Genomic DNA, 19,572 nt, shown 5'->3' with positions numbered 1-19,572 from the left:
ATGAAATACCCCCGCCACAGCAAACCTGCAGACTAAGCGAATTTCAACTTGTCTGATTACATTTGTACTAAAATATTTCCATAAATAAGACATATTTATTCCCTAGTTAAATAAGATTAGATTTAACAAGTGTTCCTATATATTTTATATTTTCCTAATATTGTCTACAATAAGTAGTAAAAATTTCAACAATGAACCTTTAGTGGCTCTCAAGATATATCGCATTTTGCCTTGAAAAACGTGAATTTTCAATGTTGCGGAAAACCGCGTTTGAATAAGGTGTCCTATGATCTTGTAGCTATCGTAAAGAGCAAAACCCGTGGAACATTCAGTCATGGATTATATCATACTGTTTGGATGTAATAGGGGGTCCAATGTACAAAGAAATGAAAAAAAAATATTTTTTTAAATTTTCATGATTATACCTATTTTCAGTGGCAAATCCCCTTAAAAACATGACTCAGGCCTCTTTTCTTATGGTTTTTATATTGTACATTTAATAGTATGATAAATAAATCAAAACTCTCACTACTTATAATTAATTTAACATAAACATAACCCACATTTTAAAATACAACATCAGTTTAATCAATGTTTGTATAAAAAAATCACAAACAGTCAAAACTCTATTTCATAATATTACGTAACACGTCACCCGTTCTATAGTCAATGACATTATTTGCATTTAATTTATATTTAATTAGCTTTGTGCTTATTCTCTTCAAATTGTCAAATACTACAGTATATTTTCTGTTAGAAATAACCCTAAGACGGAAATCCATTATGGTGGGATAAAATGTAAAATTGTATATAATTTATTTTAAAAGATGTTAAATATTATCATAGATCAAGATTTCCACAGTTTTGTGTTAGTTGTGAAATATTCCAGGAACAGCTGATATTATTAAATTTACATTAGATCACTTGAATTGTATGGTAAAACTTCAAAATGAGTCTAATACCATGAAAAACTGGGTTTTTGAGTGTTTGTTATTTTATTACCCAAAAAATACGTAAACACGTTTCAAGTAATTAAAAACCTTCTCATGCATGTAGAGACAGTGGCGGATCCAGAAGGGGGGGGGGGTGAAGGGGACGACCGCCCCCCCCTCGGGCATACATACATATATAATTGTTACTGCATGTAAAACAGTAGTGCATACACATTGCGTAAAATAAATTGTCACATTAACTTTGGACAAAGAAATGGTATAAAACTGCCATTTAGGAGACTTAGTTTGCACACATTTTTCAAGGGGGTACCCCAGAACCCTCCATACCCCCCGTTTCGCCCCCCCCCCCCCTTGTGACTGTTCTAGATCCGCCACTGTGTAGAGAGAATACATAGGCCTAGATATAGTTTCATCATAATCTGTTTTGTCGTTTTCCCGGAGAAGAGAGCGTAAAATGCCATCTTGAGTGTTACAGGAAGACAGACAGACGGACAGGAATGAAGATAACACGCGTTTCGGCTTTCATATAGAATGAAATGAAAAAATAACCGAAACATTTATGATTCTACGCAATGTACAGACAAAACTCTAATTTTATTTATATAGATGAACTAAGAATAGGATATTACAATGAATGTGGATGTGGTTTGATAATTAAAATGAACAATAAAATGAACAATATTAGGTCGCCATCTTGGTTTAGTCTAGCTCAGTAAAATAGAATGAGTACTATATTAATAATTTTGGACAAAAGTCGGACATATATATATATATGAATTCGAACGGATGGTGTTTTTGGGCTCTAGGGACCTCAAAACAAAAAAGTAAATCAGTCCCGGCTCCAGGTCTTACCATGAGTACTACGGTAATAGCTTATTCTCTATATGGGAAATTCGCTAAAAAAACACTTTTTAACCCTTCCTTTTGCAGCAAACCTAAGTTCTCCTTAAACTAATGCTATTTAAATAGGGAATAAATGTAAATTTTTAAAGAGATATTTTAGTGTAAATCCAATAAGGCAAATGGAAATTCGCTTAATCTGCAGGTTTGCTGCAGCGGGGGTATTAAACTATTTTGACAGTTTCTGGGATGATGAACATTTTTTGCCATTATACAATACATACAGTACTATGTAAAATTCTCAACAAGATGGACACAGAAGTACCTCTATAAGTTCTATGTTATAGGCATACCCAGCTTAGTTTGATGATATCTACTTTTATTAGAAATATTAACATACTTTTTTGTAATCTGAACTCCAGAGTAAGGTATTTACACCTATCTTACTAATTAGCTGATGTACTTATTGAATTATATATGTTATTTTTTGTAGCAAAAAAAGTCATTTGAATAATGTACTTGAAAGAGCATGTAACTTACCATTAACATACTCTGATGCATACAATACAGACATAGCTGTTGTTTGTAAAGTATTGCCTTCGCTGCCTGCTTCACTTGGCGAATCTGATATCTTCACTTCAGATTTTGGGCTAGGAAGACCAACAGCGGTACCTAAAAAAGATAAGATGATACATCTTAACCCTTTGAGTGCTATGCAATGATATATCTTTGTTTACTAAATTCTCCAAGGGACGTATAGAGGAAGTAGGTAAAAACATATTACACATTGAACATTCCTGAATAAAATAATATTGTTTAGTTTTTTTTGCAGAAATTGACGTAAATGAGGTACCTTTTTTCTTTCACTGTGTAACGACAACGTTTCTTACAAAATAGGTCACAAAAAAGAGAAAGAAAAAGTATTGCGTTTACGTCAAACATGGTTCTGCAAAAAAAAATTAACAATATTATTCTATTCAGAAATGTTTTATGTGTAATACTTTTCATTGGTTTGAAATTACAAATATTGTATTTTCTATCCTTTCTTTGCCACTACAGATTATTTTACCATGTACAATTTGGAACTAGCAATATCATCAGTTGTCTAAAAACATCTAAAATCGAGTTTAGTGAATGTGTAGCTTTAAAGAGTTTAAATGGGTTATGTTCTGCAAGAAACAAAACATGCATAAAACAAAGAGTTTGACTTGCTTGAGCAATATTTTATCTCTATATATTTAAACAGAACAGCATCTAAAAAAGTGCCTTTTATACTCTGGGCTGCGTCGGCTTCTGCCTGTAGGGAGTGGGGGGAGCTAGATCGCACGGCCAACACTGAGCCAGCGATCCATAAGTTGTTTATATCGTTGGGTTTTACTGACAAACAAGTTTTTTTTTCCTAAAAAACACTATATTATAATAATCTTATCTAACTAGATCAAGGTTTAATTCATTATCACATTGTAAACAAGATGTCTTTAGATTTTATGAGACTTTGGTTTCAAATAATGCTATCAGACCATTAAAATTTATAAGAAAACCTGAAAATTTACAAGAAAACACAGTTTTATATAATTTTTACTGCAAATACCAAGACTTTTCTCTGTTATATATTGTTTTATTGCCTTATTATTCCAAATTAGTATGGTTAGTAAAATAGTAAGAAGAAATCAGTCACAATTCAACAACAGGTAATAAAATTAAAAGGTACTAAAACAAAAAGTCTTAAAAAATAAAAATATTAGCATAGCACTCAAAGGGTTAGTCCATACTTAAATTATATCCTTGTGTTAATGATTTCGGTTATTCAGTAGCATGATATACTTCGTTCACAATATTTAGGCGGTTTTAGGGGAAGAAATCTATTCCCTCCACTTGACCCTTACCTTTCAAATAATAGCTCAACAGCTGATTAAGCTACATACATTAAATACAAAAAAGTGGTGGGAGAACTTCATCCCAAACCGCCTAAATATTATGAACCAAGTACTGTATAACTGTGAAAACAAGGTAGGCTAACTAGTTTTTGGGGATTTTGGTTCAAGTATCGCCATTTAAAATATATCAGTCCAGTTTATTCACATTCTCTACCGTCTCACCCTTTACTATGCTTTATAGGTTTCCAAAACCTTTGAGGGCCATGTAAACTGGGCCAATAAAAAAAATGCTCAGTGCTCAATTTAAAAAAGAGGCCAAGCAAGCTCTTAAAATGACAATTATTCTATATTATTATTCAAATTATTACTTCCATATTACAAGTTATTATTGTATTGTGACTTTGGCCAAACCATCAATAGTATTATCAATTATCAATTATTTAAGATGGGGACGCCACTATGTGCGTATTTTAACCCAAATATGAGTGAAGGATGAGTGTAGGATGAGTGGCACGACCTTGTAGTCTTGTTAGTGACTAAGGCCGACATGTTCCTTAGACACAGCTGTTAATTAATAGCCCATACAGCTAATGGCAACTAAGGGACCTACGGTTTATTGTGGAATCCGAACCACAATCATTTTCCAATTATTAAGTATACAGCCAATACAAATATTCTATGACACAAAAAAAATCTTAATCTAAAAATATTCTGATGTTAGGGGTAAATCAATTATAGTGTCCACAAGTTATTAATTAAGTTAGATTAGACATTAGTTTTTATTTGATTAACAAGGTTATAATAATTGTCTTACAGGGTGTCCACCAGGCCAAAAAAAAAAAAAATCATGAATAATTCATAAGTAAAAAAAACTCGCTATTTTAGCTATTGGAAAAAGCATTCTCAGTTTAAGAAGCAAAATTTATGATTACTCTAATAATGCCTGACACAAGTACGGTATTCAATTTTTATATACAGGGTGCGACAAAAAAAACGATCTATTTTCTGAAGAGCACTGTTTAGCAACAGGTCGTCCGAGAGTGGTGGGAGTAGGCTCGTTGGAAAGCCTACACAATGCCATTTTTTGTAGTCATAGAGCAGTGGTCACCTGATCAAGTGCAGTTGTCATGGAGTAGTTTTTATAAAATAGTGAATTCATTCTTTGCTACTCAGCGGCAGTTTCATGCATTCTTTAATTAAAGCGACATGGAGAAGTTCCGTTGAGTATCACAATAATGCGGTGGGTTACTTACTTTAGGACAACGGCTTCTGCGTTGAAAAGGAAGCTGACAGGCCGTCCAAAGTCAGATCGGACGCCAGACCACTAACATTCGATAGAGTTCGTGCTGCTGTGGAAAACAGTCCTCGTAGGCCAGCCCGAAAACGAGCGACTGCCTTGAACATGTCTGACCGCTCAGTTATACAAATTTTGAGGTTAATTTCAATCCCTATGGATTAGAATAATAATCTGTGTAATTTGGTAATCACCCATACAGATAATCACGACGGAACCTCTCTATGTCGACCTAATTGAATAAAAGCACGAAACTGCCGCTGAGTTGCAAGGGCTAAATCATTACCTTTTAAAAACAACTCGATAACAACCGGACGTAGCTCATACAAACACTGCTCTATGACAAAAAAAAAGGCATTCTATAGGCTTTCCAACGAGCCTACTCCCACCACTTTCAGACGACCTGTCGCTGAACAGCGCGCTGCAGAAAATGGATCGGTTTTTTTGCCCCACCCTGTATTACTGATTTCTTGATTTATTCTCCCAAGTGGAGGTGTTTAGGGATAATCTAAGTAAAACTACGACGAAAAACGAATTGGAACTCTAAAATAATCAAATGTATTTCTCATTAATGTTTTCATGACAAGGAACAATATTGGACAACAAAACAGACAGCTGATAGTAAAAACAACATTCATATAATCTGTATGACTATCTTATATACTTATAAAAAACAAAGCCCTCACTGACACACTCACTCACTCACTCATCACTAATTCTCCCACTTCCCATTTACCTAGGAGGCTGAAATTTGGTACACCGATTCTTTAGGCATTAAATAGAAAAACTAAGTTGTTTTTATTCTGATCGGACTCTCGGGCTCCGCCCCAGTGGCTCTGGAGTTTCCCATGTTAACCCTATGATTTTTCATGTTTAAAAGGAATTAATGAATCTTATCAGCTGTTTCAATTAAACAAGTTGGTTCTGTTCTATGATGTTCAATAGCATTAAAGTTACAAGGATTACCAACAGGGTGCAGCACTATATTTTTTTTTATTTATGACAACAGCTAATTTGCAACTAAAAGGTGAGTGAGCGTAGCGAACGAACTTCAACCAGGACGTGATTGAGCCATGCGAACGAGCTCATCTTGAAAATTAAGAAGTTAAACGGGGCAAAACCCGCGGGTACAGCTAGTTTCAAATAAATAGAAAAGGCAGGCATTTTTAACATTTTCCCTTATTTGCATAGTCATTCAGAGAGTCCAAGACTTTCTCTCAGAACTTGAAGTCTTGGTCGAGGTATAGGCTTTGTTAGTATCTGCTAGTTGATATTCCGAACCGATGTGCTTTACAGTCAGCATACATATATTTATCCTGTCTTGAATGAATAGGTACTTCCGCTGAATATGTTTTGAACGAAAGTGAAACTCAGGGTTTTCACAGAGTTTTCTTGCTGATTTGTTGTCAACTTTCAGGATAGGTAGAGCAGAAAATCCTATAAGTTCATTGAACAAACGAGAAATCCAGATTGTTTCTTTTTGAACCAAGATTAGCTGCAATGATTTCAGCTTCACAAGCTGAGTCTGCAACTAACTCCTGACGACGACTAAGCCAAGTGATAGCTGCACCCGCGTATTTAATAATAACTCCACTTGTTGAACGCATTGTAGTTGGACAACCAGCAAAGTCCGCGTCACTATAGCACTCCAGTAGACGTGTTATAGGTTTGGATTGGTACACTACACTAGCTTCTGGTCCACAGTGCCGGTCAAATAGCGTATGACACGCTTTGCTCTTGTGACATCATCTTGTGTAGGATTTTCTAAGTGACGTGATAGAACACTTACACTAAATGCAATGTCAAAACGAGTACCACGAGCAACATAAAGTAGGGCTCCAACTGCCGATCAGTATGGAAAATCGGAGGCTTTCCCTGGTGTTTGAGCAGTGAGCTTCTCTATGGGAGTAAGTACTGGCTTGCATCCTTCCATGTTGAATCGAGAAACGATCTTCTTGATATACGCTGATTGGCAGACCAATATATCACCATCACTTTGAGAAATTTTGAGTCCGAGAAAGTATGAAACTTTAGCAACAATTTCAAATTGTGAACGAAGTTGCCCGATAAATAAGTCCATTTCAGTCTGACTAGTCGCTGTGACTAATCCGTCATCAACATAGAGTGCAACGATGATTTTTCCAGCAGGTGTAGGACAAATGTAGACGCAGGGATCTTCACGGCTCTGTCGAAATCCTAAGCCCTTTATGAAGTCGTCAAACCGTTTATTCCAGCATCGAGGTGCCTGTTTCAGGCCGTATAAGCTGCGTTTGAGACAACAAACACAATTTGTCCCATCTGAATATCCTTCAGGCTGCTTCATAAAAATCTCTTCTTCAACGTCTCCTTACAAGAACGCAGTTGAGACGTCAAACTGCCGTAGAACCATCTTCTCAACAGCTGCGATGGACAATATTGATCGAACGACCTCTGGACGAGCAACCGGGCTGAAGGTTTCAGCATAATCAATATCAGGTCTTTGCGCATATCCTTTGATTACCAATCTCGCTTGATATTTGTCAACACTTCTATCAGGATTGCGCTTTATTTGGTAGACCCACTTGTTGTCGATAGTCTTCTTTCCCGGAGGGAGTTCGGTCGATTCCCATGCACCGTGTTTATGCATGGATTCCATTTCTTTGTCCATTGCTGTTTTCCATTCAGCACTTTCTTCTGAACTGATGGCTTCAGAGTAAGACTTAGGTTCATCGTCAACAAGAAGAACTTCAGCAAAGTTAGACCATATGTAATTGTTTAGCCACTCGGGTTGCCTTCTTTCTCGAGTCGAGTGCCGGGTTGCAGGATCGTTGGATAACTCTGCATCTTTACTATCACTGCTACTTGACGTGTCCTCAGTTGGTATAGGCTCATCATCACCCTTCACTGGAGAACTAGGCTCGTCAATAGTCTCTTCAACTTCTTGCCAGTCTTCTTTGACGTCATCGGTTTTCTCAATCTTGATGGGCCACTCAACTTTCTTGGCCACAGTCTGCAACAGTTTCTTGAAAAATGACGTCACGAGAAACTACGATATCTCTTCTCTCTGGAACATAGATTCGATATCGTTCTTCGCCATCGTATTCAACCAGGTAACCAACCTAAGTTTTCCTGTCCATTTTCCACCTCCTCTGAACAGGAACATGGACGTAGCACTTTGAGCTGACCACTCGCAGATGTTTGATCCTTGGCTTTTGACCAAACCAGAGCTCAAAAGGTGATTTGTTGGCAACTGCTGACTTTCCAACTCGATTCAAAACGTAGCCAGCAGTGATGACAAGTTCCGCCCAGATCGCTGCAGGAAATGTTACATTTGGATTTTCGTACTTGAAGGTCCGGGCCATTTCGACGTTTGTTCTGTTCTCTTTCTCCACAGCACCATTTTGTTCGGGTGTATACGGTGCTGTCAGACGTTGGTTAGCACCATATTCTCTGAGAGTTTGACAAACTTCAGCGTTGTCAAACTCACCACCATTGTCGCTGAGAAACTCTCTGAAGTGATGACCAATTGTACGTGCTTTAGCCAACACTTCACGCAACGCTTCCTTCACAGCAGATTTTTCCCTTGCGACAAAACAGTATCGGTACCTTGAAAAGTGGTCTTTTATGACAATCAAGTATCGGCGACCTCCGAAGGATGGGTCAAACGGGCCGCAAACATCACCGGATAACAACTCACCGGGGGCTGAGGGGCTTTCTCGTGTTCCGAATGGTAGACGGTGTGCCTTTCCAAACTGACACGGTTCGCGGATCTCGTAGTTGGCTGGCACTTTGATACCCATTTCAGATTCGAGCTTCGATCGGACGTAGCGTTTATCCATGTGACCCCAGCGCTCATGATATAACTGCAGAATGTGATTGTCTTCTGCTGCATTAGCGCAAACCTCAGATGGTTGAACTGTGTGAAATGAGGCACGATACAAAGTTCCACCACAGTTTCGAGTACCTTTGAATACAGTTTGTTCGTTAATAGTGAACCAACACTCGGTATTAGTCGATTCTAGAGATGGGTCGATTCCACTTTTTTCCGATTCCGATTCTTGCAAATCGATTTCCGATTCTCGATTCAGATTCCATCGATTCCTAATAAGTAAAAAAAGTCCTAATGAGTAAAATACTATATAAGTAGCCTAATTGAATAACAAAAAAAGTTTAGATTTTCCCAATTCAGCATTTAAAATCATATCATTTATTTATGACTTTTTAAAAATTTATAATTTAATTCTGATAACTGAAATTTTGCATTTTGTTAATACAAAAATATACAGGCTACAATTCAACAGTGTAACAAATTATAAAATGCAATTAGATAAATCGATAGGCCTACATACAGTTAACTGCTACATACAGTTGGGTATCTGTCATTAAAACTCAAGGACAGGGTTGAATAATGTAATAAAAAGACATTTAAGACGTTTAACAACAAGTATATTTATTTATTCTGTGTGTGTTTTTTTTAGATCAAAAATAAATACCTAGAATAAAAACATCCACCGAACAAATAAGGTTAAGAAAAACAATCTGAAATCATAGTTATCTTCACGTCACCCATAATTGCCAAGAAAAATATGTACAGAATGAATATACATGACATGAATTGAGAATAAGATAAGCACAACCCATACATAAATTACAGCACAAAAAACAATAATTAGTACTATGTAGGCATAGTACATTGTCATGATTGGGTGATAAAGATAAGTAATTTAAAAATACACAGAACAAATGAAATTAAGAAAAGATAGCCTAGTGAAATAGTAATTAATTTCACCAATAATGTTGTCGAGAAAAATATAACAAAAAAGGAATACTTAATTAATCAATATGACATGAATGTGGATATAAAAGCATAACCCTTACATTAATTACAGCACAAAAAAAACAATATTTTCAAGTAGGCCCAGTAGGCTACATTGTCATGATTGGGTAATGAACATAAGTACTTTGACATATCCACAGAACAAATTAAGTTAAGAAAATATAGCCTACCTAAATAACAATTATCTTTGCGTATAATATTGTCGATACAAATATAACATAAAAGAAATCATGAATCAAGATGAATGTTGATATAAAAGCGCAAACCTTACATAAATTGCGGCACAACAAACAATTATTATTCTTAAGTAGGCCTGATCGTCATGATTTGGTATGAAACGTTATTTAAACATAACTGAACAATTTAAAAGCAATTTACAATTTAACAGCACACAACACAATACAATTCAACTATTAAGAAATCTTAAATGTAAAAAGGCTATTAAAATGAAATAATATACAAATTAAATGAGAAATTACTTTTTGGCCTGAACAAATTTGAAATAAACAGTAATTACTTTGGAGTAGGCTTATAATTGTGGATGGTGTAAGTGCAAGAATATAAACTAGGCCTAAAAACTAAGCTACAGCTATCCTACTCAATGTTTTTGTTAAGGAAAACAAGGATTTTCACACGTTCGGGGTCTAGTCTATTGCGTTTTGAATCACAAATAATCCCTGCTGTGCTGAAAAGTCTTTCGCTGAATACCGTACAGGGGGGAATGGAAAGGTACTTAATGGCAACTTTTCTGAGTTTTAGACCTACACTATTGGCCCAGTAGTGAGGGACTTTTTCCCCATCTTTAGGGTCCAAATTTTTTTCTTTTAGGTACTGGGCCAGTTCACTTTCACAACAAGCAACAGTACTGTCTTCTTCTTCATCTTGATTGACAAAGTAGTCCTTATAGTAGGACCAGAGACCCTTGGATTTAGCACCGTTACTGGATCGATCAGTAGGGTTTGCAGGCTCACAAGTTGGGGTTGAATCAGTGTCTGTCAAGGCCACCATATCCTGGATAATTCTTGCTTTAGCAGCTTCGATTGAATCCTGATTTTTAAAAGGTGTTACCTTAAAACGAGGATCCAACACAGTCGCACATGCATATGTCAGATTTCCTTCAACATCCGGTTACCGTCGTTTCAGTGATGCCATCAACCATTCTTCACTCCGAGAAGACCAGAGCCTTGAAAGTCTGTTGCCTCCACAACATTCTTGATTGTGTTGATGAGTGGGATCACCTAAGGAAAAAAATAATAGCAACTATGTAGTTATTGTCAATAAATGAGATATTATTATAGGCCTAAACCTTTTCAGATTTATTTACCCCATCTATCCTGATTAACCCATCCTATTAAGTTTGAAATAAACAAACAATAAATATATTTTTCATAACTGTGCAGTATGTCAATTATTGAATTTCACCTACTATAGCCTACTAAAGCTAAGTTTGCACTTTCTTCAGGATTGATTATTATAAGTTAATTGGATCTACAACTGTCAAGGTAGGTTAAACTAAAACCACATATAAGTTTTAGGCTAGGCCTAAGTTATACAATACTTGAATAAATGAGATAGGCTTATATGACTTAATTTGTTCACAATAAGGCCTATTAATCCTTCTATAGACCATACTTATTTTTGTAAAACGTATATTTTTAGTTTAGTAGGCTACCGGTATTCTGAAACGTTTTAGCTGGGCCTAACTTTATATCCTGGTTATCCTATTAAATAAACAATGTAGCTATCTTTTTTACACCGCGCATTATGTAAATAATTATTCATATTCACACATTCATGTAGGGACCAACAGGTTAAGTTTGATATTCTTTAGAACTGATTATTGTTTTAAAACTGGATCTACAACTGTCAAGGTAGGTGAAACTAAATTCAAATATTAGTTTTATGTAGGAAAAATAGCCTATTTAAAAAAAAATTGTACAGATCCTAAATAGGCCTAGGCCTATACAACAAAATACCAGCATGTCAAAATAAAATGAGTTGATGGTAAAATATTTTGAATAGCCTAGTGTATGAAATTCATTAAGTTAGGGGCCTACTGTATGGTTAGACTAGGCTATCTGAACAAAAGCATCCATGAACCTGATTGAATTTGTAATCCAGAAATTGTTCAAGTTATCACATCAAAACAAAAAAGATAAGATCCAGGCTAAGATATACGGTAATATTTAATTAATAAGCCTACCTCAGATACACTTGAAGATGATTTGCTCACTTGAAGGGTTGCTTGTTCAAACACTTCAAGAATGCTTACTGCAAATGACATAGTCTTCCAGTCATCAGTAACCATGTCCACAGAAAGTTTAATATCACTTTTACTGGCTACTAAGATTATTGCTTCTTTCTGCTCAATAATTCTTCGGAGCATGTAAAAGGAACTATTCCAGCGCGTTGGTTCGTCCTGGATCATCCTATGCTGTGGCAGTCCAAGCTGTCGTTGACTTGATTTCAACATCTTTGTGTTTTTTGCCGAGTGCTTAAAACTTCCGACAAGTTTCCTGGATTTCTTCAGCAAATTTATCATTTTAGGATTGTTAATCAAGCCATCTTTTACTACTAGCTGCAAAGTGTGAGCCAGGCATGGTATTGCTTCAAACTCAGATCTGTTGAGAGCTGCTGTTATATCTGTACCGTTATCCCTCACAACTGCAACCACTTTCGACGCAATGCCCCAGTCGTTAAGAACTTGTGTTAGGAAACTTTTGATGTTGTCAGCTGTGTGTGAAATCTCCGTAAAGGGAATCACTTCAAGGCATCTATGTGTCATTTTGAGGGCGTAATTCTCTCCTGAAAAGAAGTGGGCTGTTACAGCCATAAAATCGTCGTTTGCAATAGAGGTCCACATATCAGTTGTTATTGCCACATAGCTAGCTAAATGTAATTCCTCTTTAACTTTAGCATGGACTTCATTATACATGTCAATAAGGACTTTGTTTGAAAATGTTTTACGGGACGGGATGGTGTATCTAGGCTCTAAGTGGTTGATAAGTTTTCGGAAACCTTTATTTTCCACTACTGATAGTGGCTGAAAATCAAGACACATCATTTCACAAATAAGTTTAGTTATTTCTTTTGCTCTAGGATCGTTGGTTTTGAATTTTGTTATCCTGTCGAAGAGATTGTCCAATGTTGGCTGTTTCTTTTTGCCTCCTAAATTAATAGTTTTGGGATACAATCGGTGAGTTGATTCTTCAGGAGTAGAAACTGGTGCTGTGACAGAGACTGACATTTCTGAATCAACTGACATTCTACTACTACGTTCAGAAGATGGTGAAGCAAACATAAGCAAATCTGAATTTGGTGAAGTGACAGGTGTTAAGGCGGAGGATAAAGAGGTTGAGGAGCACGGTGAAGGTTGTAGCTGTAGGCCTAAAGGAGGTTCTGTTCCTAGACCTTCAGTGGGTTCATCAGGATCTAGGTCTAGGACTTCAACATTAAGCGGGGCATATCTAGGCCTACTTTCTATTTCCATTTCTGAAGGCAATGAATCGCAATGTGATGTAGAGCTTTCTGGCCTAACTGATGTAGCAGACTTACTTGCACTCTGAGGCTGAAAGAATGATGAAACAGAGCCTACTTTGGATGGTCCGGCAACTGTGCTAGGCTTTCCAATAGACGTGCCTTGGGCTGGCTTCTTAGGTTTATTGGGCACAGTTTTTGATCCTGAGCCGACATCGATTTTGTGCAGTTTCAATAGATGTTTTATTAGATTAGATGTCGTTTTGCTGCTTCCACCTCTTGATATAAGTTTATTACAAACTGTGCACTTGGCGAATTTTTCATTGGCGTCTATTTTAAAATACTGCCACACGTTAGAAGACATTCTTGAATGATAAAAACACTAAACAGTGTAGCTTTCTAACTTTGAACTAAGTTAAATACCTCACGCACAAAAATTTGAAAACTAAACACTCATTTTTTCCTTATACAAAGAAAGAAGTTAAACACACACCGACCGACATGAATAACCTTCTTAACCTAAGAAATAGTTATTTCCCCCTTTTCTTGACTGTGACTTAGTGCCAAAGGCAGGCTTTCTGTGTAAACCATGAAGTCACAAAGTAGCTCAACATTCATCAAAGGTTATGTTAAGTTGGTTCATCTATGGTTATGGTCAGTGTTTTTAATTTAAAGTAAATTACCGCCACCTCTAATATTATCTAAATAAAATATTTCAAAATTAAACTAGTCCTGATTTAATATTGAACAACAATAAAACATCATGCAGTCTGAAACGATTACTTAGTCTACTCCAATAATTTAATTTGGTTTGCAATTACTATTATGTGTATGCTTAGGTCGTTGTGTGGTTACTTTTAATCCCAACCTTGGAAACATTCGTATTTATTAATAAGTGACGACACACAAAATTTTAATACACACATGACTTAATTATTGTATTTATGGTGATATCTGATAACAGTGGCAACACTGATCGATTTCTGCACATTCGGTGACGTTTTTCCCCTTGTTTTTTGCTTATTCCCATTGGCCATTTCCCATCCATATCCTTGGGCAATGAGCTTGCGCGGTCTCTGCCGGTAATATATAGTCCACAAGTATACAGTTATAAAATGAGTACATTTGGCCTAAAATGGTTTTGAAATGCAATTTAATAACGTAAATCTTAGTTTTATACCTTTTTGAAAAAACTTAATCAATAACAATTCTTATTGAATAAAAATAACGTTTAGTTTAGTACTTACCTTGCATGACTAGATGATACACGTAGCAGCTGTAGCCATGTCATGTCGATGTAATTCAGTCCGTTCCTTCGTCCGCTCATTGACGAATGACGACAAGTATGACAGTACGGAATGAGATGTTGAATGTGAAATTTTTCTTAATCAGCGTTTCTTACAGTTAAGGAGGATGAATCAGGGAATAAATACACACTTACTATAAACTTTATTACACAATAATCCATATAAGCTAATGTACTAGTCGGCGGAAAAATACCACCCTTGGAATCGAAGGAATCGGAATCGACTTGAGGCGATCGATTCCCGATTCCGATTCTAAGCCAAGAATCGGTGGAATCGAGAATCGAAAATGGAATCGACCCATCCCTAGTCGATTCAAACCTGCTATTAGGGTTTCGATCATGAGCTGCGAGAATGGACACTAAGTTCCGAGAAACGTCAGGAACATACCAGACATCGTTGAGTGTGAACGTTTTCAGTTTTCCATTTTCATAGTTTGCTACTTCAACGACTCCACTGCCAAGAGCTTTTATAACTTCCTTTCCCGCCGCCTTTACTGTTGTGTTCGAGTTTGAAGGGAAAGGTTTGTACTTCGTGAACCAACTCAGATTTGACGTAATGTGCCGCTTAGCGCCACTATCGATCCGCCACTGGTCGTTCGTGGTCACGATATTCATGTCACTGCTGACGGAAATCAGCGCACTTCGGTTGTCGGTCACGTTAACTTGCGAGCCCTTCGTTCTCTTCTTATCAGTGTCACTCGTTTTTAAGCTAGTGCTAATGCCGTTAGCTCGAGCTGGATACGCAGGCTTGCTGTCAGCTTTCCATTTAGAACACTGGCGAATCCAATGACCTTACCCCAAACAGTATTTGCAGGAAGTGTCACCTTTTGGTTTCCTATTCTTCTGACCACCGCTGTTTGTGGCACTAAGAATGTCACCAGCTTTTGACGTAGGAGCAACATTACGCTTATGAAGGATTAATGCAGATGAAACATCTTCAAGTTTCTTGCTCTCGTTTGCCTTCATAAGTAGGTAGCTAGACTTGAACGATTCAAAACGCTTCGGCAAAATGTGTAACACTTTTGACACAAACAGGAGCTCAAGAAAATCTTTGACTGTTTGGATGTTACGTGTTTTTAGGCCAGCTGCAAATTCGCGGTTTTGATTCTTCAATCTTGAAAGCACGGTCGGGGCATCCTCGGTATCATCCCATTCCATACTGAAGAAATCCAAACACCGACGAAACAACTGATCTTCTGCCTTGTTATCGAACTGCTCGATCAAAATGTCCCACGCATCCTTAGCTGATAATCTTCCGGAAATACGTTGATGTAGATCATCACTAACGCACTGAGAAATGACTATTTTTGCCTGAGTCATGGATTTGTTGAATTTCTGAAGTTCTTCCTTTTCGGCTTTAGTCGGAGGCTCAGAGAGGGTAGGCTTTTCTCTCTTTCCCTCGACGATATCAACCGCGTCGAACAACTCTAGAACATCCAACACTCGATCTTTCCACGTCGGCCAATCTTCTGCTCCTTTCAATGGTTTTATACCTTTCACGTATTCCATTTGTAGAGCTGGACGAACTCGATCGAAAGATATACCAAAGAAATAATACTCTTGAGACAGAAAATTACGTCAGAATAAATTGTTCTTACCGTGTACGTAGTAGACTAGATTTCCTAACACTGTTATGTACATAAAACGATGCTGGCGACCATAACCTCTTGAATTATTCTCCCAAGTGGAGGTGTTTAGGGATAATCTAAGTAAAACTACGACAAAAACTAATTTAAACTCTAAAATAATCAAATGTATTTCTCATTAATGTTTTCATGACAAGGAGCAATATTGGACAACAAAACAGACAGCTGATAGTAAAAACAACATTCATATCATCTGTATGACTATTACAAATAAATAGAAAAGGCAGGCATTTTCAACATGATTAAATCAGAAAATCTGAAAATTAAAAACTAATCCTTAAACCGGCAATTTATCAATAATTTCTAAAAAATAGTGATATGTCGATACAAAAATTTACCGAATCTCCGTACAGTCACCTGAAAAATAGATTCTTAATACAGTACTGATAATTTCAATTTTACCAAATTTTATGTAAGGATTACTTCACCAACCCCTGTCTTTATGCACTTTCATATAGTATGTAATTTTGGAGTTATGGGTTGTTTTTCAAGTGGCCTACAGAAATAATTGATGCAGAAATTACAAAAATTTCACGTAGCCAATTTAAGTTTTAAACCCTTCTAAATACATTAAATAAATACCACCTCCAAGGTAAATAAAGATATTTAAAAAAATATAAAAATAAAACTTTTTAGAAGTGTGTCATTTTGAAATTTTTGAACAAGCCAAACTCGAGGTTATATCGTGATCATCTAACACTGTAGTAGAGACGCCATCATCGTTTTCTGCGGCAAGTGAAAAATCCTGAATATCTCACTTAGTAACAGAAACATCACCACTGTCTTACGTGGTCGTGACAAAATCCTGATATTGTTCAGCGGTAACGGAAAAATTATAATCGTCTCCCGCGATCATAGTAAAGTTATCACCATCTTCCTCGATCTTAGCTTAATTCAAATAATTTACCGTGGTCATCATCGTCAAGCAATATTGTTTGGACATCATCACCATTTCCCGCGGTCACGGTAACATTATCGTCCGCATGTGCGATTGCGGCAAAATCACTAACATATCCCGCGGCCGTTTGGACATCATCATCGTCTCACGAGGTCCCGGAAACGTCATCGTTGTCTCCTGCGGTCACGGATACGTCATTGTCAAAATCACTAACAAATCCCACGGCCGTTTGGACTTCATCATCGTCTCCCGCGGTCACGCAACCTTCATCTTCATGCGCGATCGCGGCAAATTGAAAATTCCAGGTAAAATATGAATTTCCCGGTTTTCCAGGTCGGTGGACACACTCATTGTGCTGTGGCAGAATTGTGTTTAGTGCCAGGTAATTAGCTACACATAGTATTCAAATGGTAGGTTTATTATTCAAGATCGCTCAACAAGCAAAGTTGCACACAAGCGTTAGTACCCTGTAACCTACAAAACCTATTACTGAGTTTGGTAGGCTTTTTTATTTATTTATTTATTTATTTATTCACTACATGTCATTACATCATTTGACAGGACATAAAGTCATATACAGGATAATACTAAAACTAAGAAATAACAAAAATGTCTTACTAAATTATTAATCTAACTTAACGTCCCTATTTAAATAACATTCGATAGAAAAATTTTTTTTTGTTTTTAACCAGGTCTTCAGGGTGGATCTGAACTGTGTTTTACTATCAATATTTTTTATGCGGAGTGGTAACTTATTGTAAACTTGTGGGCCTATATATTGGGGAGATAAATGAAATTTCTCTAAATCTATGGGTTTCAGGCTTAATATAAATCTTAAATCTAGTGTGGTGGGAATGAATGGGTTGGTTCATGAATGAGGAGAGATTGTCTTTAGCCCAATTTGAAATTTCTAAAATATAGTGATCATAAAATGTTAAAACTGAAAATGTTTGAAAAAGACTTTTAGAAGGAGTTCTACGAGGAACTCGCCCAATAATTCTAATTGCTTTTTGTTGAAGTTTGAATATTTTGTTGAAGTGGTATGAGTTTCCCAAACCAGAATACCATATGTCATTATTGAAGAAAAATAAGCATGATAAACTATAAGCTGAGTCTTCAAGTCAACAGCTTGTCTGATTGCACAAAGAGAGAAAATACAGCGGTTTAATCGTGTGATCAAATTAACAACTTGTGATTTCCAGTTAAGATTTTCATTTGACAGTTATACCTAAAAAATTCTTATTTTGCTGCAGTGGCATTTTAGATTTTGATGTTACAATTTTACCTGTTTTATATTGATTATTATTAGAACTAAACTCTATAAGCTGAGTTTTATCATCATTCATAACCAACCCATTCACCTGGATCCAGTCTCTAAGTGCTTGCACCTCCCTGTCGAGTGTGTGTCGCAGGGAGTCGATACTGGGTGCCGTACATAGCACCATTGTATCGTCTGCATACTGAAAGAGTTCCATATTGGAGACTTGAGGTAGGTCATTAACATAGATTATGAACATACTAGGGCCCAGTATCGACCCCTGAGGCACACCACATGGTACTTTCCCCCAAGTTGAACAAACAGTTTCATTATTTTTTGTTAATTTAGTTCTCTGAAACCGATTGGAAAGATAAGAAGAAAATAAATTAATTTCTTTGCCTTTAATACCAATTTTTTTAAAATTTACCAATGAGGATGTCATGATCAACGCAATCAAACGCCCGGGACAGGTCACAGAGAACACCAGCTGCTCTCTGAGATCCATCCAGAGTCCGTGTGATGCAGTTAACCATTCTTGCCATTGATGTTTGACAACTGTGCCCTTTTCGGAAACCAAATTGAGTATTGTTTAAGATGTTGTTACTTTCTAAAAAAGATCTTAATTGAATATCAATAGCTTTTTCAAATATTTTGGAAAAACATGGAAGTAATACGACGAGTTAATGACATATTTAAAAATTGAGCAATATTGGAAAATAACATCAGTTTATTTTTGGCTCATTTGTATGTAATTTTAATTTTGAAACCAAATTAATGGACAGTAAAGATGGAATAATGCTTACTTGAAACTAAGACTGGATTCCACGGAATTTGAGGGTATCTACGTTCGTCGGTGAGAAAATGTTGACGAAATCCATCAGCAAGTTCGTGTACTTTCTGCTGCATACTTACACTTTCTTGGATGTATAACTGAAAAAGCCAAGAGTCTAGTTAAAAGTATATAAGAGAGATTGGCTGTGATTTTACTGGACAAAAAATTTGGTAACTAATTTTCATGTTTCAACTAACAATATTGAAAATATTTCTGGATAGGCTTTCACGATCTCCGATTGTGGTTTTGTTGTCTTAGGACCGTGTCAAAAACAACAAAATAATTCCATTCATGGCCGATGCAGATGTTTCAGCCTCGATGCAGAGTGTCATCTTCAGGGCAACTGGACTTCTGTACAGTTGACATTTAAACTTG

General features: G+C 36.5%; 1 protein-coding gene across 1 annotated transcript in view; it reads right to left on the bottom strand.

The window, feature by feature from the left end:
* LOC128982072 (eukaryotic translation initiation factor 2-alpha kinase) overlaps positions 1 to 19,572 on the bottom strand; it is a 221,666-nt gene that overhangs the window by 72,768 nt on the left and 129,326 nt on the right. The window contains exons 7-8 of the mRNA XM_054401116.1: positions 19,169 to 19,295; positions 2,334 to 2,465 (exon numbers count right to left, since the gene is read on the bottom strand). Of these exons, the coding sequence (XP_054257091.1) occupies positions 2,334 to 2,465; positions 19,169 to 19,295 (259 nt within the window). The remainder of the gene's footprint in view (positions 1 to 2,333; positions 2,466 to 19,168; positions 19,296 to 19,572) is intronic.

Source organism: Macrosteles quadrilineatus, unplaced genomic scaffold (genome assembly GCF_028750875.1).
Source record: "Macrosteles quadrilineatus isolate MER2022 unplaced genomic scaffold, UCM_ALF_1.0 Scaffold_1__1_contigs__length_201487025, whole genome shotgun sequence".
Lineage (NCBI taxonomy): Eukaryota > Metazoa > Arthropoda > Insecta > Hemiptera > Cicadellidae > Macrosteles > Macrosteles quadrilineatus.
Note: the sequence above shows the minus strand (reverse complement) of the source record. Positions and strands in the feature narration are given on the sequence as shown.